Source organism: Carassius carassius, chromosome 7, assembly GCF_963082965.1.
Source record: "Carassius carassius chromosome 7, fCarCar2.1, whole genome shotgun sequence".
Taxonomy (NCBI): Eukaryota; Metazoa; Chordata; class Actinopteri; order Cypriniformes; family Cyprinidae; genus Carassius; species Carassius carassius.
The window spans coordinates 34,938,409-34,966,377 of NC_081761.1; the positions used below are offsets into that span (position 1 = coordinate 34,938,409).

At 37.7% G+C, this 27,969-nt stretch overlaps 3 protein-coding genes across 5 annotated transcripts; 1 reads left to right on the forward strand and 2 right to left on the reverse strand.

The window, feature by feature from the left end:
• Positions 1–651: 651 nt before the first annotated feature.
• Positions 652–1,673, reverse strand: smdt1b (single-pass membrane protein with aspartate-rich tail 1b). 2 transcript variants are annotated; one of them, XM_059553345.1, is made up of 3 exons: positions 1,473–1,673; positions 972–1,115; positions 652–871 (listed from the first exon to the last, which is right to left on the reverse strand). In XM_059553345.1, the coding sequence occupies exons 1-2, from the start codon at positions 1,632–1,634 to the stop codon at positions 978–980; spliced, it is 300 nt and encodes a 99-aa protein (XP_059409328.1). In that variant the 5' UTR covers positions 1,635–1,673; the 3' UTR covers positions 652–871; positions 972–977. The 2 variants fall into 2 exon arrangements, with proteins under 2 accessions (XP_059409328.1, XP_059409327.1); XM_059553344.1 differs by having other exon boundaries at positions 652–874; positions 1,473–1,670.
• A 686-nt stretch (positions 1,674–2,359) lies between these two features.
• dcaf15 (DDB1 and CUL4 associated factor 15) lies at positions 2,360–9,419 on the forward strand. The gene is made up of 13 exons (XM_059554766.1): positions 2,360–2,514; positions 3,136–3,233; positions 3,319–3,457; positions 4,885–4,991; positions 5,082–5,227; positions 5,318–5,476; positions 6,322–6,900; positions 7,736–7,827; positions 7,902–8,024; positions 8,260–8,342; positions 8,417–8,521; positions 8,605–8,720; positions 8,825–9,419. Exons 1-13 carry the CDS (start codon positions 2,419–2,421, stop codon positions 8,878–8,880), a joined length of 1,899 nt encoding a protein of 632 aa, XP_059410749.1. The 5' UTR covers positions 2,360–2,418; the 3' UTR covers positions 8,881–9,419.
• A 1,738-nt stretch (positions 9,420–11,157) lies between these two features.
• Positions 11,158–27,647, reverse strand: rfx1b (regulatory factor X, 1b (influences HLA class II expression)). 2 transcript variants are annotated; one of them, XM_059554769.1, is made up of 18 exons: positions 27,450–27,647; positions 24,631–24,995; positions 20,079–20,176; positions 19,918–19,992; positions 18,676–18,737; positions 18,221–18,572; positions 17,543–17,724; positions 17,054–17,173; positions 16,843–16,964; positions 16,637–16,755; positions 16,444–16,553; positions 16,213–16,364; positions 14,296–14,393; positions 14,067–14,216; positions 13,771–13,979; positions 11,779–11,932; positions 11,660–11,705; positions 11,158–11,537 (listed from the first exon to the last, which is right to left on the reverse strand). In XM_059554769.1, the coding sequence occupies exons 2-18, from the start codon at positions 24,971–24,973 to the stop codon at positions 11,392–11,394; spliced, it is 2,538 nt and encodes an 845-aa protein (XP_059410752.1). In that variant the 5' UTR covers positions 24,974–24,995; positions 27,450–27,647; the 3' UTR covers positions 11,158–11,391. The 2 variants fall into 2 exon arrangements, with proteins under 2 accessions (XP_059410752.1, XP_059410751.1); XM_059554768.1 differs by having other exon boundaries at positions 19,918–19,995.
• Between the last annotated feature and the right edge of the window lie 322 nt (positions 27,648–27,969).

Below are 27,969 nucleotides of genomic sequence, written 5' to 3' on the forward strand. Positions count from 1 at the left end.
AATCTTATATCTAAATGTTATAAATATATATGCATTTAGGAGACGCTTTTATCCACATTGCATTCAGGCTATCAATTTTTACCCATCATGTGTTAGCTAATAAATAAATATATATATATATATAGTTAAATATTTATGTGTAGCTAAATATTTAGAGAACATATATATATATATATATATTTCATGTTCTCTTGCTCTCGCTCTCTCTATATATATATATATATAAATGTTTGAAACATTTAAAATATATAACTTTACATTTTAAATATTAAATCTAAATGTTGAGCTACACTTTTAAATATTTAGCTATATATATAAAATTTAGATATAAGATTAAAATTTATGATTTAGACTTAATATTTACATTTAGATTAAACAATTAGATTTAAAATTAAGATTTAGATTTACCTTTAATAATTTATTGTAATATAGTCATATAGTAACAAATACAAAACATTATTTTGTTTTATTAAATTATTACAAATATTTAAGTAATAAAAATAATCGCATAAAGCTTATTTTTATTAAACCTTGCACAAATGTATGTCTTACCAAATCTGACCAGGCACCCCATATCAATGTAATATCTTTGTAAAATAAACCATGTATGATAAAACACATTACATGTATAACGAAACCACAACCAGAAACTAACATTCGAGCGATTTATTAAATAGAAGAGAGGCAGCTAATGAGGGCAACCTCAAGTCATATTGTCTTTGACAATATTCAAAAACATAAAAACAGAATTAAACTTTGGCTTATGGACATGGTTAGTGTAATGCAGGGTGTAAACACAAAATGTGTTGACCATCTTCATTATTGCACAAATATATCTTGTTCATCTGGAACAGCTCAGAGGATCTTCAGACTGCTGGAGTGAAAAAACAAAAACATGAATATCTGAAAACCACACACACAGAGTAATGCACAGTATATGTATGGTAATTAAATTGATGTATTACGTGTACCTGCACTCAGTCGTCATCATCATCATCATCAGGGACGAAGATCTCATGTTCCTCCAGAAGAGCAGCGAAATGTTTACTGATCAGATTACCGACATACAGGAACGGAATCACCACTATAAACATGCGGGTCAGACCGAACGGGACCTGCGGAAATATGATAGATTAAATATAATATTATTAATAATAATTATAAGAATATATGGGTGCTGGTTGAAGACCAGACCATTTAAAAGAAAAAATATGAAAATGAGTTTTGTATAAACAGTACACAAAAACTGACATGTCATTAAACTGACATGTCTTTGAATAATTGATTTATAAAAACAACCGTACACGAATACTTCCTTATTTTATAAGATATGTGCCGCACCATTCATTTGATTGGTTACTGGTCGTGTCAGTCAAGCCATTCTTTATTCTGATTGGCCAGGACGAAACCCAACCCTAGATGCTGAGTCCCTTTGGGAGTCCCTAGCTGCAATTAGACACGTTTAAACGCACCTTAACTGGTTTAGGAAGGACACCCCCCGTTGTGGTTGACACGGCGGTTCGGCTGAAACACGGTCCTGGTGCGTTTACTGATTTCGGACCAGTGTTGCGGCTCAGTGATGCCGTATTTCTAAGGAAAAAAGCCCGAGAGAGACGACCTGCCAACGACGCCATGTTTCCTACTTGTGCATTTCAGAGACACGCCCCTTTTTGGGTTTGTAATTAGGGGGCGGGGTAAATGTGAGCTATTCATCTCGCGCGGTTACTAAACTCATAAAAAAATGTATACTTCTGTTACAGTTAGTGTTTTATTGAATAGTTGTGTTTAATCATTACATCATAATATTAATTAATAATTGACACTGTATATTTTGCATTAGTAATGTCAATAAAGCTTAATAATTGCTTGGGATGTGTAAATGAAAGGGTGGGATTTCACACAAACATTCATGTAACAACTATTTCAACAGAGACACACCTTCAGATCACCTTCAGTCTCGACAATAACAATATGACAGTGTGACAGTAATGTAGAATGTAGAATGGAAACTTAATAAAAAAAAACTTAATTTAAAGTTTACATTTATTTACTAATATAATCGCGTTTAAAAATGTGACAGTGTGAAATATACATATGACAGTTATAATTTTTTTATGTCGTTGACATTATGTGAGAGATTAGCAGATTAAGCAGAAACCTCTTAAAATATAAACTAATTTTGAAACAATTACTTTTAAACACGAAATATTCGTTACTGATATTATAGAGTTGTTGATTGGTGAATACTACGCAGAACCCAAGAGACGTTGAGAAACTCCTAGCAGAACACCCGCCCTCGTTTCTATGATTGACGACGTTTGTGACAAATCAAAGCCCTCAGCGGAGAACGCAGAGCCAATCAGAAAGCTGCCCGGGCTTGTACTGAGGGCAAATCCAAAGAGCTGGCAAAAATCAAAAATGGCGCCCAGCTCGAAATCAGAGAAAAACGACAACAAACAAAAACAACTGAAAAAACACAAAGATCACGTCGTCAAACTTCTTACGCGTGGGCGGGTACGCAGAAACGGGGATTTGGGACAAAAGTGGCATTAATAACGTGAAATGTTTTTTTCCTCTAAGCGTAACGTAGATAATAATGTGTGTGTTATTAGCATTTTTAGCTGTAGCTTTATTTACCGTCATTTAAGTGTCCCTTAGTGTTTATCATTTGTATATATGTGAACCTTTTAATGGACGCAACAATGGACACATTTTTATTTACAATATACGGTTCTTTGGGGCAACTATAAATGTACAACAAACATTGTTCTTGATTATGAATCTGATTGATTTGCCCAACAATGGTCAAAAGTGGGTTGTGCATTATTCTCCACTGACATCAATCATTCTCATTGAAATAACAGTTTCAACCCTAAACACAATCTCATTATGGTATAGGTCTATACTAAATAGGTCAGTATTTAATATGAATGAATGGTAGAAATGCCTCAGGTAGTGTTCAGTGCAAAGATGATCATCATAACTATCATGGATTTAATATTTAACCTAAACAACATTGATTAAGCAGCTTTATTTACAAAGTCAGTTTAACAGCCAATTTAACTGTACTTATGGCCAATATTTCCAAGTGTATTACTCTGTAACTGTATTCATATATCTCTTTAAATCTGTCAGTTGAATGGGCATCTCTCTCAGCGGCTCTTCCGGAAACTTCCTCCACGCGTCTGCGTCCCGCTGAAGACCATCGTCAGTGAGGAGTTCCTCAGAGCAGGGTGAGGAGGAGATGCGATCCGTCCCGTCCGTTATTGGAGAGATATGAATGCTGTATCTGATTGGTCTGTCTTTCTGCTGTCACAGGCACATCTTCCTGGGCTTCACCAAATGTGGCCGGTATGTGTTGTCCTACACCAGTGACTGCGGCGAAGACGATGACTTCTCCTTCTACACGTATCACCTGTACTGGTGGGAGTTCAACCTGCACAGCCGCCTCAAACAGGTACATATGTTCATATTTGAATGATTGATCTTTCTCAGTTTGTGTGGTTGGGTGCTCATCCTCTAAATCAGTTTTGACTTGTGGAGTTCCTCAAGGTTCTGTCCTAGCTCCCTTTTTTTTTGTATATATACTCCCAATGGATTCAGTTTTTAATAAGCACTATTGTTCTGCTCATTGTTATGCTGACGACACTCAAATGTACGTGTCTTTTATGCCAAATGACATCCAGGGTTTGAGTACTTTAACTGCTTGTGTGTCTGATATTAAATCACTTGGATGTAAATGCACTGGTTAAATCTAGTTTATTTTTTTCAGCTTGCTTTTGAGTTTGAGAGATTTATACATGCTTTTATCTCATCTTGACTAGACTACTGCAATTCAGTGTATATCGGTATTAGCCAATCGTATATGAACCCCCTAAAACAGTTCAAAATGCAGCTGCTAGACTTTTGACTGGCACTCGCAAATACAAACATATTACCCATGTCCTACTCTCTTTGCACTGACTGCCAGTCCATTTAAAATGAAATGTACTCTAACAACATAGATATCTTTAAAATAAGACAATGTCTACTAAAGTTTGTGATGGTGCAAGTTAAAATTAAATTACATTATTTCAGATTGGTTTCTGATATTTTTTTTTAAATGTATTAAGTTTCATTTGCTCTGTCACAAATATTTTGATTTGACGCTGCATGTATGCCTGAAACTGCACTCTTTAAAAAAAAAAAAAGGTTTGAAAGTGGTATTTCTCACTGATGCCATGGAAGTTCCGTTCTGGGTTCCTCAAAGAACGTTTCAGTTAATCGTTTTAAAAAGAACCATTTTGATTTTCTTGGCATGACGAACATTTAATAATCCAAAGAACCTTTTGCCACTATAAAGAATCTTTTGTACAATGGAAAGGTTCCAACATTTTGCTTTTTGTTTTTAAGGTTTTAAATGGACTGGCACTGATGTATCTTTCTGACATTTTAGGTTTACACACTCCAGCTAGATGTCAAAGGTCATTAAATCAGAAACTCTTATTGGTCCCTAGATCTGGACTGAAGAAAAAGGTGACCGGGCTTTTCGCCATTGCCGGCCCAAAACTATGGAACAGCCTTCCTATGACTAGAACAACTGCAACACAATCCCTTTTTAAAACAAGGCCGGAAGCCTATCTTTCAGAGAAAGCTTATAGTTTATGAGCTAACAGGGGCTTATTTAAAAATGATTAGGCTACTGTTTGTCGTCATATCATTTTATGTAGCCTACTTTGCTGTCTTTCAATCAATACTGTTCAGCACAGTGGTCAACCATTGCTGTTTAACTGTGCTTTGTGAATAAAATGAACTGAACTGATATAAAATCTGTTGTTTATAACAGACATCTAAACTAAGATTACCCCATGATATTACATGAACTTTATCTGTCTCTCTCTGCAGGTGCATCATGTGCGTTTGTTTGCAGGTGAGGACATCTACAGCGATCTCTATCTGACCGTTTGCGAGTGGCACCATGATCATTCCAAGCTGGTCGTCTTTGGCTTCAAGTAAGAGCCCTGCTCCTCTGTGCTGTGTGTTATGAGCCAGTGGCTGGGTTATTACGGTAATCTAAACATGTACTCTCTGTGATCTGTCAGCACGCGCAGCTCCAGTTCAGCCCTGATGAACATGATGATGAGTGATGAGAACAACAGGGACATCTACATCACCATCACCTCAATGCCTCCCGCACAACCGTGCAAACAGTGCTGCCCCGCGTCCTCCGTGTCCACCATACGCACAGGTGCATTGGTGTACTATAAGCATTGATGAATTGCTCTTTCCAGTTCCTAGCAACAAAAACAAACACTTTTCTCCGTTCACGGGTTTTCAGGTGGCGAGTGTCTGCAGCACGGTTATGTTCTGAACGCTCGCTATCAAGTGGTTTATCCGTTCCCGACGTTCCAGCCGGCGCTGCAGCTGAAGAAGGACCAGGTGATTCTGCTCAACACCAGCTACTCTCTGGTGGCCTGCGCCATCTCCCTCTGCTCAGGTACACAGCCAGTGTTTGTTCACGTCGGTTTGTTGATGTCCACATGAATGTGTGTGTTTGCTTTCACTCAATGCCACTTGTTTTAGGAAATCGGATTGTTTGGACAGTTCTTTTCAATTAAATGAATAAAAGAATGTCATTACTCAATAGTTATGTTCTTCAAACTGACCAGTTCATTCAAATTACTGGATCATATAGAGTAACCAAAGAACCTCAAGACAGGAATTGAACTTGGGTCGACATGAGCGCAGTTACTATTGGCACCAACATAATTCATTTTATACAGGAAGGACTCAGTAAATTGATTAAATTGTTCAAAATTGACAGTAAAGCCATTTATAATGTTATAAAAGATTTCTATTTCTGTGCTGTTCAACTTTCTATTCATCAAAGAAAATGCATCATTTTTTCCACAAACGTATGAAGCAGCTATCAGAATATCAGAAATATTGATCGTGTGGAGCAAATCAGCATATTATAATGATTTCTGAAGGATCATGTGACACTGAAGTAATGATGCTGAAAATTCAGCTTTGATCAAAGAAATAAATTAGATTTTAACATATATTTAAATAAAAGCAGCTCTTTTAAATTGCAATAATATCTCACACTATGACTGTTTTTACTGTATCTTTAAGCAGATGAATGCAGCCTTGCTAACTTGATTCAAAACATTAAAAAGATCTTTTATATACATTTCAAACATTTACATTTTAACATTTATTTGCTGCTATCTATACAATGTTTTTACTTCATTAATAGTAAATCTGGTGTATTTTTGTATTTATTTTAGTTTGATTTAATGAACTCGATTTCATTTGATGTGTGAATTCCTTTTGGTGTAGGAGACGGGCAGCAGGAGGGTCAAAACAATCAGATTCTCTACCGTAAGAGAGATGCTTCCTCCTCTTCTCCTCCTGTCGGACCTACATCCCCTTCCTCATCAACCTCGTCTCAGGGGTCACCTGACCTCGGACAGTTAAAGCCCCATTTCACCCCGCTCTCCTCCAGCCAATCACAGGCGGCCGTGCGGGCCAGAGAGTTCGCTGCTGACATTTTCCGCCGAGCTCAGGCTGGAGCGAGGGAACATGACAGAAAAAAAAAAGAAAAAGAAGAGACGGACACCCAGCGATTCCACAGCGAGGAGGAGCGAATGAGAGAGACACAGGAATGCGACGCAGAGGTCCCGGGACCCTCGTCTTCCTCCTCAGGACAGAACCAAGGTTCAGTGTCACCCACAGACGCAGAGGACAGTGCTGTGTGTAACACAGTCATGTCTCCTGGATCCACCTCCTCCGTCTTCTCTCTGTCTCCACATCCTCATGAGCCTTCATCCTCCTCTTCCTCCTCTGAGCCTGCTTACGTTAACTACACCACTCTCAGATACAAACTACCACAGGCCAGTGCGTCAGAGCAGCCGAGCGGTATGACATTTCTCATCTTTTCTTGTCATTAAAGACACACACACACAAAACTTGGAATCAGATGTAGATTCAGAAACTGTTCTGACATATTAGGTTCAATGGTGAATCAGAACGATCAGAAGCTTGTCTATTTGAACTGTTAATTACAAGAACCGGAGTCATTTGTTTATGAATCAGACTCTGCTGGACACACTGTGTGTTTTGTGATTCACTAAAAACATCCAGCTCATAAAAGTCATTTGTTCATGAATCAGACTTTACAAGTCACATCGTACGTTTATGATTCACTAAAAAGTACTGATTCACAAGAGTCTTTTGTTCATGAATCAGACTGTGCCAGATGTGTGATATGTTTTTGATTCACTAAAAACTCATAAAAATCATTTGTTGATGAATCAGATTGTACTGGTCATAATGAACACTTATGATTCACAAAAAAGAGCTGATTCATAAGAGTCATTTTTACATAAATTGGATTACGCCACTCATGCTATATGTTTATGATTCAATGAAAAGAACTGATTCATAAGAGCTGTTTGTTGATGAATTAGACTACGCTGAACATATTGTATGTTTTATAATTAATAAAAACTGGTTCGTAAGAGCCGTTTGGTTGTGATCAAACTACACCAGTTACACCACACACACACACATTTCCTTTTTGACTTGATAAAAAGAACCAACTCTAAAAGAATAACTTGTTTTCTGATCACACTGTATTTCACTATGAAACAGATTCATGAAGCAGACTACACCAGCTGTTTTTGATTCACTAAACAGAACTGACTCATTAGATAGAGTCTTTTGACTACACTGGTCTGTCTCTTGTCTGTAGGAGATGAGGATGATAAAGTCCTGCTTCCTTTCACGGTGACGGATCTGAAGGGACGAAACTTGCAGCTGGTGACGGGACAGTTCAGCGGTCAGGTGTGTGTTGATCCCACACACGTCTGATGCTCCAGGGCTGTGTTTGATCTCTCGTGTGTTTGCGTCTCTCTCAGTGTGTGTGTGTCGAGCAGCTGACGCTGGACTTCGAGTATCTCATCAACGAGGTCATCAGGAATGATGCCGACTGGGGCTCCCAGTTCTGCTCCTTCAGCGACTATGACGTGGTCATCCTCGAGGTGATGGGGTTTCTTTTCTTCAGGAGGAGCTTTTTTGTTAGGATTTGTTTACAAAATGCACTAGTGGTGCCCGTTTTTTTCTGTTGCATTGGTTCTGGAAGTCTTTCTTCTATATATATATATTTTTTTTTTTAGTCTGAAGATGACAAAGATGAATGGAATGTTTACTCTGCTGTTGCGCTCTATTGATGCATTGTTCTTATTTGCATGTGTTCTGCTGTTTCTACTGCAACAGGTTTGCCCGGAGACCAATATAGTGGTGATAAACATCGGGCTGCTGCTGCTGGCGTTCTCTAACTGTGAGGATGAACACTGCAGGTAAACACACACACACACACAGACAAGCATATGATGAAATGTCCATTAATACTTTGTTTTCTGTCTGTTTGTAGACCGAAGTCGTACCACTCCAGTCTGCAGGTCAGTTGGGATCTGAACACTGGAGCGTGTCGTACAGTCGGTGTCGGTGACCTTACTGAGGTCAAAGGTCAGACCAGGTAACGACCCTCGGATGCGTGGGCCCTGTTGTCTGTCTGTTTATCCTCGCTCAGATGTTCTCATGTGTGTGTTTGTGCCACAGTGGAAGCGTGTGGAGCTCCTACAGGAAGTCGTGTGTGAACACCGTCATGCGGTGGCTGGTTCCTGAGAGCAGCTCACGCTACATCAACCGCATGACCAACGAGGCTCTGCATAAAGGTGTGATTTAGACACACATGAGCAATACACCTGCACTACTGGTCAAAAGATTTTGTTTTTGATGTTTGTGAAGATTTTTCACTCTTTTTTTCTGCTCGTTGCAGGTTCTTCTCTTCAGGTGTTGGCTGATAATGACAGAGCCACGTGGATCGTCCTGTGAGAGAGACGACACGCTCACACTCTTCAGTGCTGCTCTGCTGTGTCCAAACACAGCCACTCTCAGTGTTTCTGTCGTGTTTGTTGCGTGTATCCGTGTGATTGACATAAAGACATGACAGCGCGGGACACTCTGGGAACATTTTTTGAAACACGTCAGTGATCACCATCCCAATAAGGAACAGAGCTGAACGTCTGTCTCCACTTAACTTGAACACTTCTACACGCTTGTTTTGATGTTAGTGTAATGGACTGCAGTAGTTTTTTTCTGTTAGAAACGCCCTGTAATTGGAAGGTATAGCAGGATGTTTTAATAAGACGTTGCTTTGGGGCTCATCTGTATTTGTTTGCTTGATTTGTTTTGTTTGTTTCAGGATGCAGTTGTTTACATCGTTTAGACCGAGTCCTCAGCCAATCAGAAGCTGTCGAGCTCTCCTGCCCTGTTTTAATACTAGTTGTGGCCTCACAGCTGGACTGGATGAGAATCTTGATTTTATGCAACGTTGTTTTACTTTATTTTTGATAAAAATTATTCCTTCATTACTTCACTGGTTTTATGACTTTTCATTGCATCAAAGTGAGCAGTGTTATTTTAATATGATTTATATACAATAATGATGTTTTATTATCTTTTGTAATTAGCTTTATTTTTCAGCTTTCATTTGAATTTTGTTGTAGTATTTTACATTAATTGTAAATATATATATATATATATATATATATATATATATATCCGTTTAAATTTTAATAATGTTATCTCAGTTCATTGCAACATTTCTAATTTTCAGAACTTTTTTTAAATGTAACGTTTTTCATCTAAAATGTATATTTTGTTTCAGCTTTATTTCAATTAACAAAAACTATATTTAATATTTTTTTAGTAAACAATAAGACTGAAAATAAGTGAACTGCATATTTATAACAAACACAAAACATCAGAATGCATAACTTTCTTAAAAGATGCTTTTAAAGGGACACTGAACCTCGAGGCACAATGATACAGATTTTTACATGGATCTCATCTACAGGTACACTTCAAATAAGGCCATTATGGTTTCAACAGTACAACAGAATAAAACTATATCATACATTAGCATAATCATACATGGGAATAATTTCAGCAACTCTTATAGTACAATTAAAGAAACACTTGATATATATGTATATATATATATTCAAAAACAATATAAACCTGTGCTAAACGGTTACATTAATATTCATAATCATCACTAGCATATCTTCTTTTTTGTTTCATTAAAACTGCTGCAGAATTGTTCCACACATTAGATTTGGCTATAACCACTGGAGAGTTACACACTAGCTGCTGATTGGCTGTCAAAACCACCGTAATTAGACACAGAATATTCATGAACCGCACCAAAGCGTCCAATCACAAAACATCTCTGTACTCTTCACTAATAAATGTGTTCAGTGTTTGTTAGAAAATAATCATTTGTGCTCGGCTACATTAGTGTGGATGCAGAATGAATAATTCGTGCAAAATGAGGAAAAATGACAGATGACTCTCTTTATAACACAAGATGCTTTCATTAAATATTAAACACAATCTCATTCATGTCAACCAAACTTGATAATTTACACTAAACTGACTCTGCTTATATTTCACAAATGAGGCCTGATGAGATTTCAGAATTAAAAAAAAAAAAACATTCTCATGATTGTTTTTGACATTTATTTATGCATTTATGGATCTCTAGATTGAATAACTCTCTGAAGGCACATTTGATCCGTTAGCATCTGACTCAAATCAAAAAGCATCAAAAATAAACAGCTGATTAAAGCACAACAATTGTATATAACATTTTCATTATTAGGTAAAGAAAGAAAAAGTCAAAAGCATGGAAGGACATGGTGTTATACAGCTGTGAAAGGCAAAATCTGCTGCTGTAGTTTTTAGCTACACCTTAAATGACCACACTCATCATGAATATTAATGAGGAACAGGCCTAGGTGACGCATGATTGGCTTTGGCAAAGAATGATTTCTATGGCAGCATGGAGCAGCACAAAACTGGAATCTTAAAGTGACAGTCTGCCCAAAAAATGTAATGTCCATCTTAATTTATTCACCCTCACGTCATTATATAACTCTCTTTCTTTATTCTTTTTTTTGGAGATAGATGACTTTGGAATGACTTGATGGCACATGCTTTTAATTTTGGGTGAACTGTAACTTTAAGATTCGATACACGACACACATGGCAGCTTTGATTGACAAAGGGAAGGCAATGAAAATGTGTGTGTGTGTGTGTGTGTGTGTGTGTATGTGTTTGTGCACTTAATTAAGGCATATGAATGTTACCGTTTTCTAGAAAAGCTTCATTAGATCATACAGCAGCTGTGAGGGCTGACTCACCTCAGGAAACTCAAACATGAAATGAACCGAAACTGAACTTCCTCTAATAATTACCAAAACTGAAGATTGTATTTCAATCCCAAACTGGCTCCCAGAGATAGAGCTCAGTATATAGAGTCCCTGTTTGCACAGACAACAGTTAGTTTGGTGTGCTGCTGTTGCTGTTGTAGAGCTCGGTTCGGGCGAGTTTGGTGGGCGGCTCCAGTGACTCCTCCCCCACAACCACAGGAATGGCCATGTCCTGGTCTTCATCCATTTCATCATCCTCCTCCTCATCCTCTTCATCTACACACATTCACACACAAACACGATCAATGAGATTTCCTGATGCTACAGTGTTTGGGTGGTTGCTCAAAGTCTCATGCATTTTCATGTTCTGATTTATCGGAGTGCGTTTCTGTACGTACCTTTATCAGGATCCATTGACCTTTGACTTCTGTTCAGACAGGCGAACTGAAACAACAAACACAAAGTTAAGTCCCTGCATTGACAGCATGCATGCATGTGTGTGTGTCAGTGTGTCCACCTCTCCCATGACAGAGATGGGCGTCTCTCCTTTGGCCTGTGCCACTCTGTGCTCGATCAGGTAATACATGTACTCGTCATACAGCAGTCTGATCAGATGAAACGAGCCAAAACTGGCGGCACTGCGCAGAGTCAGATCTCTGATCACCACAGAACTACAAAACACACAAACACTGCAAAATTATGGCAATATAACAACTAAAGACACACTACAACCCCTAACATGGCATCAGCTTTTAAACAACCTAAAATGACAGAAACAGCTTAAGCATCTATTTATAACGTAGGGGGCGGGATGCTTCAGATTCTAGCGAGCATTTAATAGGACAGAAAGTTTGATGAGAAGCTGAAGTAGGGCTGGACGATTATGGCCTTAAATCAAAACCTCGATTAATTGAACATTTTGCCTCGATTACGATTATTGAATGATTATTTTGTTTTCGGTTTTTTTTTTTTTGCCCTCATAGTTCACTGACAAGGTTTGTACTGTAAATATGATTGACTATCAGCAGTTATTATATCTATGTTCTTAACATTTCCTACTAGGGTTGGGTATCGTTTGAATTTTATCGATTCAGATTCTTATCGATTCCTAGTTTCGATTCCAATAAGATAAATCCAATATAAAAACAATTAAGTCAAACATTTAGATGTCAAACATTTTTTACAAAGCATTCTGTTGCAGCTGAATAACATGAGCAAAAATAAGCAGCCTACAAAATTCTGCAAGAGGAATTTTGCCTGTGATTAAAAAAAAAATTCCATAGCAAAAACAACTAGATTAATATAAATTTCAAATATTAAAGTGTTAAAAACAAGTAATAAGATAGGTCAGTAATTAGAAAGGATCAAACAAATCAATAAGCAATATCATAAATAAATACAACTAAACTAAATTTCAGGTACAGAAACTGTAATTAAAACTTTAAAAACACTGCATAGTTTTCTTTTTATGAATAAAATAAAGATTAATCAAGTAAAGTTATTAAATATATTCAGTCAAGATCAGTGAATGATTTTCTTTTGTTCTTTGATTAACATTAATGACAGGCAGCGCGTTTATTAGGCTGTTGTCTCTTTAAGCAAAAATACTGCACATGTGTGTTTTCTTTCTCATCTGTTTATGTTCACGTAAGACAAAAACGGCTCAGTTTATTATGATATACTGATGTAACGTTAGTTTTCTGTATCGTAGTTTCGACTCGGAACAACCTTTTCTACAGTTAAAATACACAGAACAGTCCGAGAACGGACACAAACCAGGAACCCAGCGCGACCGCCGACCGCTGCTCTCTGTGCACGCGCTTGTGCTTCATGTGCGCTGCACACAAACATGCTATAAAGAAGTTTGAGATTCTAAGCTACTTTAGTGATAAATCACAGGACAGCGCTGACAAGTTACTTTGTGTTCCTCTGTGCACGCGATCTTCACATCTACTGTTTATATGAGGGTTCGTGCCACAATGCAGCTGCGCGAACATGGTAGCTCGATATAATAATACACATCCGTTCATCTAATCGCTTGAATGTCCAAACCATAAAACAAATACAAATGACAAAGTTTAGTGAAGACGCAAGGCTCACCGCTCACATCGCTTTGCTTTTATGCCACTGACTGGACGGGTCAGAGTCATGTGACTACACACGCGCTAGTATGCTTTTAAGGGGGAAGTGTTGACAGGATTAAAAAACCGAAATAACCGACATGGGAAAATTACGTCGGTTAGAGGTTATGAATTTCGGTTTTGATTATTTTTCGATTAATCGTCCAGCCCTAAGCTGAAGTGCAGGGTGATGTCATCAAAATTGTTAATCCATATCAGAGGAAGTGAGAGACATACATTTTCAATGCAAATTTGATCGTTTTGAAGCACACTAGTTTACAAATAACCGTAAGGCTAAAATATTCATACTAAAAGCCGAAAAACTTAAGTTTTGATTTCATGGGGACTTTAAAATGCAGTGTACAGTGCAGAATAAGCAGAAATCTCACCTGTAGAAGCTCCATTTGAGCAGGAAGAGTTTGGCTGCTTTGGGGAAGGCCGGGCTGCCGGTGTACGGCTTCAGGACCTGCGAGACGACCCCGTCCAGCCATGCAGCCCACTGCTCCAGAGAGTTCTGCTGCTGCAGGGTGAGTTTAAAGTCCTGCTCCAGCTGCTGGACCACACCGTCTTCACAGCCACACACCCACGAGGCCTGCTCCTAAACTCACACACATATACAGCTGTAAATTGAGAACTGAAGGGAGATCTGGGGATGACGGGACATGAAGCGAGCGTGCCGTGCTACCTGTACATTGGTGAAGTCGACACGGTTGAGGTCGCTGAGCATCTGTGTGATCTGAGCCGTGTTCTGCAAGACGGCGCGGGCCGCCTGAGCCAGATGATTGAGAGACGTGTAGCGCCGCAGAGTCTGAGCGAACGCTCCCGCACACACAATCTACACAACACACACACAGCGTTAGCATAAACACACCGAAAACAGAAGGAAGTCAGAAGAGATCTGTGATGATTCAGACCTTGATGCGGACCATCTCCTCCGGGATGTTGATCATGGCGTTGGTCAGCCAGTTCTCCAGGATCTTAGCAAAGTTACGGATGGCTTGAGTTAAGGCACCTACAGGAAGGGAGCAACAGAAAGAGTCAAAATTAAGACAGGAAGACTACATTTCAATTTCTGCCAGTCTGGATCTCAAGTATGGTATTTATTTACATCCACGGTCATTTGCTCCAGCAGTAACTACAAGAACATTTTGAGAATCTTAAGCTGTACGGAGTTCTGTTGAAGTGCATAGAGTTAATATAGAGTTTACAATATCTTCGTATGGTTGCATACAGTTAAACAACTGTTACTTTTTTCCCCCTCAAATTGTGCATTTCAAAGATTATGGAGTTTATAGCTTTATATCAAGTTGTATAGAGTGTGAAAAATGTTATATATTTGTGTAGCTCATGGCTGAGCTTGTTTATAAAGTTGGTAACTAGAGTTTTGTAGTTCTGCGGACTCACTGGGGATATTGTGCAAAACTGTATAAGGTTTTATAGGATTATTTCTAATAGAGTTAGTTAACTCACTGTGGATAGAGTTGATGTAGAGTTGTAACCCACCGGGATGTTTATTAAGTCTGTATAGAGTTTGTGCATGGTTGTGTAACTCTCTGAATTTAAAGTTTGTATGGAGTTGTGTAGAATTTTATAAATCATAGGGACAAGAATTTTTATAGTTAGTTTTACATCGTGTAGGACTATGTAACTCACCGAGGATAGTCATTATATACACTTTGCACAGAGTAATGTAGAGTTTTGAATCTACTGAAATTATGTTTATACAGTTTGCACAGAGTTATGTAGAGTTTTGTGACTAACTGAAATGGTGTTTGTGTAGCGCTGTGTAACTCCCTGGGGATGTCGTTTACATGAAGTCTGAATAAGTGCAAGGTTTTATAGGTTTGTGTCTAAAAGAATTGGTGGAGTTGATATAGAGTTTGTATAGAGTTGTAACACACTGGAATGAAGTGCAAACAGAGTTTGTGTTGTGTTTTAACTCGCTGAGTTTATATGAAGTTTGTATGTAGAATTTTGTGATTCACTGAGGTTTATATAGCAGGAAGTTGAATTGTTGACATTAATAGAGTTTATAAAGTTACTGTAGTGTTGTGAAACTTACTATGCATGCTGTTTAAATGGAATTGTAAATAATTTTGTAACTTATATAGAGTTTGTACATTGTTGTGAATCTCCAGGAGGATGATGATTATATATAGTTTAACTAGTACATTTTGTAAGTGTATGGGACAGAGTATATATAGAGTTTGTGTAAAGTTGAGTAACTCACTGAGGATATTGTTTATATAAAGTTTGTCTGTAGAATTTTGTAATTAATTGGGTTTGTAAAGCGTTGTTTAAAGGATGGTGAAGAGTTGCAACTTACTGGGATGGAGTTTATGTTGTTACCATATAAAGTTTATATAGAGTTTGTGAAGAGTGGTTTCAGTCACTGGGATGGAGTTTCTATAGAGCTGTGTAACTCACTATAATGGAGTTTACACAGAGTCTGTGTAGAGTTGGGTAACTCACTGTGGATTAAGTTCATATAGAGTTTGTATATAGTTGTAATACAGGAATGGAGTGCATATAGAGTTTGTGTAGTGTTGTAACTTGTTTACAGAAAATTTGTCGGTATGTATAGCATTGTGTAAAAGGATGGTGAAGAGTTGTAATTCACTGTGATGGAGTTTATATAGTTATCATATAGAGTTTATGTAGAATTTTGTAACTCACGAGGATGTAGCCTGTATAGAGTTTATGTAAAGTTATGTAACTCACTGGAGTGGAATTAATGTAGAGTTTGTGTAGAGTTGGGTAAGTTGCTAGGATAGAGTTTAGTTACTGTATAGAGATATATATAGAGTTTGCGTAGAGTTGTGAGAACTCACTGGGGATTGGTCTCAGGACATCAGGAATGAGGATCTCCACTAGGCTTTGGTACAGTAAATTGTCGCATTGGCGGGCCCAGTTGAGAATGGGCTCATATTTACACAACAGAAGCAGAACCGACTTGGGCAAACGCTTCTCTGATTCATCATGACTGTAGAGACAGAGACATCAGTGAGACACAACACAACATCACAACACTTGTGACTGCACTTTAAGCCAATGTGTCTCACAGGTCGAGTGTATCCGTGTCACTGCTTTGTCCTTCACTGAACCTCCAAAAAGTCTTCCAAAGCGTCTCCACAAGAGGGAACTGCAGGTTTACCATCACGTCCAGAATCGCCTATAAACACACAAACACACACACACATTATTCACCAAAACACTACAATAACCACACATCTGAGATCCAGCACACACACTCACCTCACAGTGCTCTCTGTAGATCAGCTGATATGTGTGTACGTGCTGAGGATGGAGTCCATCTGGCAGAGGTATACCCTCATCTTTGAGCTCAGGGAACTCCGGCAGACTGCGAGACGCATCTGAAACACACATATTCAAAAAGTTGATGTAGCGTTGATTGTATGTCCAAAAGAGAGAGCTGCTCTTACATTTTGTGTTCATTTTACCTAAAAACTGCTGATACTGGTGAACCTGGGCACTGATGTCAGATAGCCCCGCCCCTGGTTGATGCCCCAACCCCAGGCCCATTCCATTGGTCAGTCCCTCCACCTTCTGCACAGGCTTTATCCTTTATCAAGAGATGAGGGCTATGAGTCAAACTAACAACAGCAAGTGATCAACAGCACACAAACTATAAACACACACACACACACAGACCTCTGTTTCTGTGAGTACGGCTGTTGTCTCATGGCCAGGTGTTGCTGGTCCTCCACCAGTCTGTGGAGAGGGGAGTTGCTCTTGATTCGAAGGCCATAGTAATGGTACTTAGAGTTCCCTCTGAAAAACACACACACACACAAACAAATAGTTGTTTTAATATTAGCCTGTTCTGTTATTTTAGTATCATTATAGTTTTTTTTTAATAATGTTGTTTTTTATTTCATATTTATATCTCAGATTAGCATGTATACAATTTGTGTTGAAAAATTTTTGCAAATAAAAAAAACATGGCGTTGAGAACATGACGTATTCACAGATAATCAGAACACATTTAATGTTTAACGTTATGTGGAGCAAATTCTGGATCAGAGATTTTACTGTGGGTGGAGCTACCCAGTACAATGAATATGCAAATAAAGAAAAATGGTTCATATTGCTTGTTGAAGCTTTATTGCATCACACCTGGTCGAGACAGTGTGACTGTACCTGGTGCCCAGACGTCTGGTCCTGAGGCCCATGAACACAGAACGAATGAGTTTGCCAAAGGAGGCGGCGTTCACAGGTTCCAGCTTGGTCTGCTGGCAGTGCAGGAGGTAATGACAGTAGAGAGTACAGCGAGGAAGACTCACACCTTCAGCTGTCTCATAGTTATCCATCAGCCACTGCACCTGAACAGACAGGAGACAGACGGCAGGTGTTAATTGACTGACTGATCAAAAACTCATTTTTTACCTGTTTTATGGTGAAAAGTGTTTTTTTTCTGTGTATTTTAGCATTGTTTTGCTTTATTTTTATATTTTCATTTTTATTTTAAAGTTTTAGTCATTTTGTTATGTGCCATTATTATTATCCTATTATTTTTATATTATATTTATATTTTGTTATTCTATTATTTTATATTATATTTATATTTTATTTATCTATTATTTTGATATGTGCTTAATTATTACTATTAATTATTGTTAGTAATTTTAGTACATAAACTTATTTTATTTCAGTTAACCGACCAGGCAACACTTCTATTTTTCATTAAAATTTCTAATGAAATTTCTTCTAGTATTTTATTTCAATTACTAAAATTAATTTTAGTCACCAATAACAACACTGGGTGATTCTCTTTGGGTGAAACCCTGATTCATCATTCAAGAAAACAAATACACTCACAGTCGCAGGTGATGCTCGTGTGTTGTGTGAGAAGTTCTGGTTCCCTCCACTGGCTCCACCAAGCATGTACCCGCCCTGAATCACATAACTCCCCACCCCTCCACTGGTGACCACGCCCCCTGACCCGCCCACTCCTGACGAGGACCCGCCAGCCATCACGGTGATCCCCGAACTGCCCTCTGAGAACATGGAGACCACCCCTGTGCCCATCCCAGACGTCACAGACACAGGCTGAGTGCTGGCGGGGGACGTGACCTGTGAGCCGGTGGTGGGCGACGTCTCATAGTAAGTGACTGAGGGTGTGGCCTGAGAGTAGAGGGAGGGGTCTGTGAACTGATAACTACTGGAACGACTGAAAAAGGGAAAGAGAAGGACAAGTACAGAGAAAGGTAAATGTTTCAGGAGCAAAGAGAAGCTAAATATCCACCACAAGCACAGTGTGTGCTGATGCTCACATTGCAGTATTGTTGTAGTTGGCGTCTCCCTCCACAAACTGGCTCGGGTAAACATGCTGTACCTACACACAAACAAACAGCAGTTTCACATCAGACTCTTAAAAAGACAGTTTTATCACAGTCAGGTATGAGGGGGAACATCACAAAGAATGTCTATATAATGTCAAATCTAAATCTTTACTTCAATATTTTAAACTAAACTTTATATTTTAGTGCTGATAACAGTTTCACACAATATAATAACATATGAACAATATACAGACAATGTTTAAAGTTCATTTGCACCTGTAATTACATATAAAAAATGTTTAACTGTCAGGTAGAAATTTATATAAATATGATTTGACGTTTGTTTTGAAAAAAAAAAAAAAAATCAAATGTATACATTGTTGTGTACATTTTCATATTTAGATAACAAAACATCAAAATAAAAATCTAGCAACTAATTTTTATTAATTCTGTTAATATTTATTTATATACAAACAAAAGATCAACAGACCTAATATTGAACCTTGTGGTACACCCGGTTAGCTATTTTGTAGTGATGACTTAACACCATTAATTTTAACACATTGCGGTCTACAATACAGGTATGATTTGAACCATGAGTACTTCATGATTGACAGTATCAAAAGCAATTTTAAAAAAAGTCTAAAAATACTGCTCCCATTACCTTTCCTCGATCCAAACTACTTTACTTTATGTTATCTATAAAATGACATATAGCCATTTCTGTTGAATACTTTGGTCGAAATCCAAATTGTTTAGAGTTCAGCAGATTATTTATTTCGAAAGAATTCTTTAAATTGTTCAACCACTAACTTTTCTAAATCTTTGGAAATAACTGGAGCAATTGAGATGGGTCTATAATTACACACATCATCGGTCTCTGTATTTTTTTCGGTGTTCTTTGTTGTAAATTGTTTCTAGTAATCAAGTCATTATACAATCACAATAACGTACCCCAAAAGTATCTGACCACTCAAAACACTTAAAAAAAAATGTACAGTATAAAAGTCATTGCTTGCTACATTGCAAAAACCTTGTGAAATATCAAACTTTGCTTGCAAAGAAATATAATGCAAGCACACTTTCATTAAACCAAGCTTTTGAGGTTTGAACTGATATATATATATACACTACGTAATGAACCCATTACAGTAGATGAGACCCCCATATATGGGTCTGGCATGTTATAATGTCATTCTGCTTAAAGCTGTTATGAAGTGTGTGTGTTCATACCTCAGGTGTGATGTGTAGATTACTGACCCCCAGTTGTCCACTTTGACTCTTGGTTGTGGCCTGAACCACAGACCTCTGCTGGACACAAATCACCACAGTTTTGGGATTAATTTGATCTTTATGGCTTTGATATCCCACATGTACATAAGTGTGTGCATTACCTGTGCTGTCTGCACCTGTTGCACTACCTGTGTGGGAACGCCAGTCTGTCCCGAGGGAGGAGAATTCGATTCAGAGTCATTCGAGTGAAGTGAGCCCTCTACACAGAGACAGACCAAAAACAAGCCATATAATCAAACTACTCAAATTCTCAAACTCATTTGCATATTAAAGGCTATAACTGAAACAGGAATGTTCAGAATGTTTTGAGATTTGAGAAGTATAAGAAACTTGAGTACAGCTGTATGAAAATATACTGTAACTGTAAGAACTCAATTACATGAGCCACAACAACCGATTTACATTTTTGGTTAAAAAAATGCTGCAGCTGAAGAATAGAATATGGCCACTTCACACTACTGAAGCTCACACCGCAGATCTTATGTGTGTGTGTGTGTGTACGAGAGACAGAGGAAGACACACTGAAGAGCAAAATAAAGAGACAGAAAACAGAATTGAGAAGGAAACACATGACAAAACCGCTCTCAGAAAAGAGGAAATAATGACTGAAGACATGTTTTGCTCAGTACAAAACCTACAGGAGGAAATAATACCAAAACCATAACACACAACCGTCGAAATCGGTTAACATGCACTCATACTTACGGTACAGCACATCCAGACTGTACAAACAGCTACTGTAGAACATGATGTGAACACAGACACACATGCAGCCATTTCTCTTTATATCAGGCTCTCACAGGCCGGCCTTGAACAACTAATCTCCACAGATGGGCCGAGAAATCTCTCGCTCAGGTAAACACAGGTATCAGATTGAGAGAGAGATTGAGAGAGTAGAAATCAAGCTCAAGAAAGGATGAGGACGTTTGCTTTACCTGTGCTTTTTACTTTGGTTTGGTTTTTACTTTTGGCTATAGACAGGCTCTAAAAACTGCTAGGGCAGAGCATATCCACAAACTCATAGAAAATAACCAAAACAATCCAAGGTTTTTATTTAGCACAGTGGCTAAATTAACAAATTACCAGATGCCACCTGATTCAAATATTCCACCAACGTTAAATAGTAATGACTTTATGAATTTCTTCACTGATAAAATAGATAACATTAGAAATACAATAGCGAATGTAGATTCAACAGCATCTAATACTTCAGTTTCATCCATCGCACCCAAAGATAAACTGCAGTGCTTTACAACTATAGGACAGGAAGAGCTAAATAAACTTATCACTGTATCTAAACCAACAACATGTTTATTAGATCCTGTACCCACTAAATTACTGAAAGAGTTGTTACCTGTAGCCGAAGAACCGCTTCTCAATATTATTAACTCGTCGTTATCTTTAGGTCACGTCCCAAAACCATTTAAGCTGGCGGTTATCAAGCCTCTTATTAAGAAACCAAAACTAGATCCTAGTGAACTGGCAAATTATAGGCCTATTTCAAATCTTCCATTTATGTCTACAATTTTAGAAAAAGTTGTGTCTGCTGCTCAATTGAGCACCTTCCTGCACAAAAATGATCTGTATGAAAAATTTCAGTCAGGTTTCAGGCCCCACCATAGCACAGAAACTGCACTTGTTAAAAATACAAATGACCTGCTTCTTGCATCAGATCAAGGCTGCATCTCATTTCTAGTCTTACTTGATCTTAGTGCTGCGTTCAACACCATAGATCATGACATACTCATAGATCGATTACAAAACTATACAGGTATTCAAGGGCAGGCTCTAAGATGGTTTAGATCCTACCTGTCCGATCGCTACCATTTTGTTTACTTAAATGGGGAGTCATCTCATTTATCATCAGTAAAATATGGAGTGCCACAAGGATCCGTCCTAGGTCCCCTTCTATTTTTAATATACATGTTGCCCCTTGGTAATATTATTAGAAAATACGGAATTAGCTTCCACTGTTATGCTGATGATACTCAGCTATATATTTCAACGAGACCAGATGAAACTTCTAAATTATCTAAGCTAATAGAGTGTGTTACAAATGTAAAAGATTGGATGAACAATAATTTTCTCCAATTAAATTCGGATAAGACAGAGATATTAATTATTGGACCAAAAAACACTACACAGAATCTTGTAGATTACAATCTGCAACTAGACGGATGTACTGTTACTTCTTCTACAGTCAAAACTCTGTGTGTTATATTAGACAGCAACTTGTCTTTTGAAAATCATGTTTCCCATGTTACAAAAACTGCATTCTTCCATCTTAGAAACATTGCCAAGCTACGAAACATGTTATCTGTTTCTGATGCAGAAAAGCTAGCTCATGCATTCATGGACTATTGTAATGCACTTCTAGGTGGTTGTCCTGCTTCTTCAATAAACAAGCTACAGGTAGTCCAAAATGCAGCGTCTAGAGTCCTAACCTGGTCAAGAAAATATGATCATATTACCCCAATTTTACAGTCTCTGCACTGGCTACCTATTAAGTTCCGTATCATTTACAAATTATCATTACTTACCTATAAGGCCCTAAATGGTTTAGCTCCTGCGTACCTAACTAGCCTTCTACCACGCTACAACCCATCACGCACCCTAAGGTCACAAAACCCTGGACTTTTGGTAGTTCCTAGGATAGCAAAGTCCACTAAAGGAGGTAGAGCTTTTTCACATTTGGCTCCCAAACTCTGGAATAGCCTTCCTGATAATGTTTGGGGTTCAGACACACTCTCTCTGTTTAAATCTAGATTAAAAACACATTTCTTTCGCCAAGTATTTGAATAATGTATCTTAAATTGTGAGTGTAGTTGTATCTGATCAAATGTGCATTCTTATTCTTTAGCTTGGGTTAAACTAATTAATTTTTACTTTGTTGGAACAGCAGCTATGCTAATGATGTCTCTATTTGTTTCTATGTTTTGCCACGGGATGTAACTAGGATTTACACAAGCTCCAGTCTGGATCCAGAACACCTGAGAAGAGATGATGTTGACCATCAGAGGACCTCAGATGATGCTAACCCTGAATCAACAACAGAGCTAAAAAATATTGCTACAAGTGTGACTGCATCATATAATAATTATTAATTATTAATAATATTAATAATGTTCATCATCTGGCTGACTACGACTTGTATAACTTTTTCTACAAATCCTGTCATACGTGCACAAACTGACAGTCACCACTTATAAGCTATAACTAAATATTGTAGAAACATAATTTTCTGTTGTACACATAAAGTTGCTTTGTAACGATTTGTACTGTAAAAAGCGCTATACAAATAAACTTGAATTTAATTGAATTGGTTTCTATTCTGTATTTTCCTGCATCCTCCAGTTTATCGCTCTACTCGAGTAAATTATTCTGTGATATCTCAGGCTTTGTGATCAGCTTTAAACTGAAGCCTTTCTACAGGTGTTTTGCTGCTATCTTTTTCCATTCAGCAGATTAATGTACATCATCTGCTATATACTTTTATGAAATGATTGTCTTACATAAAAAGAGTCAATTTTAGACTAATTTCATATAGAAACGTTTTAATCTGTCAGCATTCATTTCATATACACATACGTGGAATTTATATAATGTTGAGATTTTAATTGTATATATATATAAATACATATACATATATATATATATATATATATATATATATATATATATATATATATATATATATATATATATATATATACACACATATATATATATACACATATATATATATATATACACACATATATATATATATATATATATATATATATTTATTTAAATTGCACCCACACACACGCACACACATATATTTACATATACATATGCATGTGCAATTTAAATAAATATATTTTTTATTTTTATGTTTTTATTACAAAATAAAAATCTAGTTTTACAAAAGATTTTTTCAATAAAAATATAATTATCTATTAGTGTTGATTTTTTTTTAGCATGAGTTTTAAATATACAAGTAATTTATGTTTACAATGCATATAATATAAATAACTTCACTCAATATACATAACTTTCAAAATTTGGGGTCAGTATTTGCTGCCCAAACATTTCTATTTATCAATGTTAACTTTGAAACCATTATAAATGTATTCAGGATGCTGTGATGAATAAAAAGAAAAAAAAAACATTTATTTGAAAAAAAATTCTGTCAATTTTGATTAATTTAATGCATCCCTACTGATAAAAGTATTTTTATTTTTTTTAAGTATTTTTTTCTTTCAATAATATTGACATAAATAGACGTTTTGTGGTCACTATATTGAGTCTGTCAGGTCTCAGTATTGGTAGTTAATAAAGCTGCTGTGGTAAGAAGTTTGTCTGCGGACGCTGAGTAGGCAGTGCTGTCATATCGGCTGCCAATTAGAGCGTTACAATGTTCAGTCATCAGAAAGAAAAAAACTGTGTATGTGTGAGTGTGTTAAATAAAAAGCAGAAGGGAAAGTCTGTGTGTCAGGCTGTGACACGCACTGCTACTCTTGCGCGTTTATTTCGAGGTCCTTCTATTCAGGGAGAGGCCTAGAAAGTGTCAGGTGTCTGTTAGATCAGATTACACATCCTTTCATACACGTCAGTCCTCACCAGGAGAAAGTGAAGTCCACATGTAGCTAGTAAAGTGTGAGTGCTCACCGCTAACGGTCACCACTATGTACTGCTGGGCGCTCTGGCTGTTTCCTGCCTGGGAGGCGGAGCTTTGTATCTCTCCTGCCACATACTGCGGTGCTGTCACGGCTCCTTGAGGGGGCGTGGCCAGAACCAGTTTCTTTTGAGTGACAGGGGGCGTGGCCTGCACTCTTATGATCGAGGCCGTCTGTGCAGGAGCGGATCCCGCCGAGCTCTGGATGTCGGAGAGGAACTGGGAGGAGGTGGTGGTGGAAGTCGCTTTCTGCTGGGTCGACGAGGCCGTCGTGACGTTGCCCCCTTGTGATTGAGAGGGTGGAAGCTCCTCGGAGGGGTAGCCTGAAGTTGCCATGATGACCAAAGCCCAAGTCCACCTGCAAACAGAAATTAAAAGCACGGATTAAGCCCCGCAGGAAGTTGAAAGCAAACAGATTTAGACTTCTTTACTTGTTTTAATGATAGATGGTACTGCACTTGAGATTATTCCTGCACAGTCCTGCACTTTCCATGCACTGGTCGATTTTGAGCTGTTTTGCTTTCATAACATTTTTTTGTTTCGGATTAGAGGAAAGAAAATGTTCAAAATGCATATTTAATTGTTTATTTTAGAATTCTTCGTCTCTTTGCGTCTGTAGATTTCAGTTACAATACATATCTTTGAAGTCTGGTTTCTCAAAATGAGTTTTTTCTCCACTTCAGGAGCAACTAGACCTACATAAATCAAACTTTTCTTTCCTATCTATATACTGATGGTTTTCTCTAAGGCGTTTTCTTTTTAAAAATATATCCATTTCTGGCTGTTGGCAGGGTTTTCCGATTTGATAAGTGATACATACAGTACAGTAGATATCAAAAATCCTCGCAGTATAAATCTTTTAACTCTTGTAAGTCAACAAAATATTGAACCTGGTTTTTTCATTTCTGGAAATGTGAATAAAATTATTAGATCATGCATGTGCATATTTGAACATAACATTTCATGCAAACTCGTAGCACAAAACAATGATCTTAATGTGACTGATGCGATTAGTCAACTGGGGAATCATACTCTATTCACCTGTAGAGTCTTGCCTTAATATTTTATTGTATAAAAAGCAATAGTGCCTCCTAATAAGGACTTAGATCCAAACATTATTTTTACGAAGCAAATTCGCTGGCATCTTTCTACTGGTTTAACTACATAATTATTTGAAAACAAAATAAGAATATGCATTTAGAATATTTTATTATTATCAATCACAACAAAAACTATTTATCTAAAAAAAATGTCAGGCATTCTGTCTCACTTATGCATAGAGTGCATTCATTTACTGTGAGACTGCATGTAAAACTAACCACATTCTCTCTCCCTGTCAGATGCACATAAATCCTTGAGCTGGCTGAACTTGTTTAACAGTACTCGCATTTTCTGTGAATTTGAGGCACCGGGCGGCATTGCGTGCCCTGTCTTGTGATGACAGTATGAGCTCGTTCATATGAAGTTACTGTGAGAGAGAGAGAACATTTCACAGTGAACCTTCTGATCATCAGACTTTGTGTAAAACAGTTTAAAAAGAACTCACATCATTCAAATTATTCCATGAAAATAATAAAACATTGTGTTGTGTTATGTATTATTTTTCTCTCTCTGGTCCAAATACACTAGTAGACTACATAATAAATGCTATGTTTTTACCTGAGTAATATACAATCTATTTTATGTTTCTATATAAAGAAAACATATACAAACCGACAGAGAATATAAAGTAGAAAGAAACATTAAGCTTATATATTCATAACTTATTTTCAAATATGCTGACAAATGTATATGCAAAACATCATAAAGCGACTCATTTATTGAAGATACATCTGACTCAACTTTATTTTTTGCAATACATTACCTTTCTCTCTATGGTCCATATTATGATTTTAAGGGCAAAATATAATCTTCATGCATGTTTTTGCCTCAATAATAGTACATGTTTTAAGTTTACATTATATATCACATTTCTTATATACTTGTGTATTAATATGTATGTTTTGTTTATTGCTGTTAGAACAAAGTATGCATAGACATGTGTGACCCTGGAGTAGAAAAGCAGTCATAAGTAGCACAGATATACTTGTAGAAATAACCAAAAAGTGCATTGTAAGGGTCAAAATTATAAGTTTTGTTTATTGCTGGCAGAGAACTAAGTATGTATAGCTAAATAACTAGATAGAAATATGTCAATCACGCCCTTTTAACTTCACAGGCCACGCCCTATCAGGGCAAAGGCCACGCCCTATCAGGGCAAAGGCCACGCCCTATCAGGGCAAAGGCCACGCCCCCGCCCCTCCCTCCCTCCCTCCCTCCGCGCTGGAGCTGATCTGGCACACAGTTCTGGCTGTTCGACGACTCCCTCAACAAAGTTTTTAACCCGAGAAAACACAACTCCCGGGAGTTTGATCCACTGAAAGCCTGCATTCCATCGTCATTCGCGTTAAACAAACCCAAAACTGGACAAGCGAAATAAAGCCACAGTCGCGTGTAGTTTGACTGTCAAAAGTCGCTCTTTGACATGTGATCCTAAACCACTCGTCTGTTTCAGCCATCAAGTCCGCTAAACGCGCTTCTGACGTCACGCTCGCTCACCATAAACAAATAACAAGTGAAAAAGTCACACATGCTCAAGTTACAACCCCCGCCATTTTGTAGCAGATTTGACATCGTCATAACAACCGCCAGCGCGTGCGAGAGGCGCGAGTCGAGTTCAGGCGCGTGAACGGAGGAAACCGTGCCTAGCACACTTCGACAGTTGTCAAAAAATAACAAGAGGAGGATGCGTGGAATAAAGTTGTTCTTTCACCTGTCACTTCCCGCCGGTTGATCTAAGTTTGGTGCGGAGTTTTATTTTCTTAAAGGTTGTTGTTGATTCGCGTTGCTGGGTTCTTGTCGCCACGACTACCGTGACTATGGCGCCTCGTCCTCACCGGGGCAACTGTTGCTATCCACCCGTCTAAGCACCGCCCTCTTGCTCAGCGACGATTGGCTGCGCGTCGCCAAGGGAAACGGCCTTCTCTCTTTATTATTGGAGAAGGTGAGAATCGATAACAAACAGAGCTTCTCATTCGCTGACAGTCGAGTTACATTATTACGCAAGAAGATCACGCCCCCTTTACGCTCATTTATTGGACCGCATTTCTGTCAATCAAATCAAACGTCACGTTCGACTCTTCGGACGTTTCGACGTCAGTTAAAGATTGTTCTGTTCTTTATATGTCCTTGTTATCTAATGCATATTCAATAAAAAAAAAAAAACGTCAGTTAAAGATTAATGTAAACGTTTGTATCAAAATAGTGTTTTATTTTTATTTAATTTTTTTATA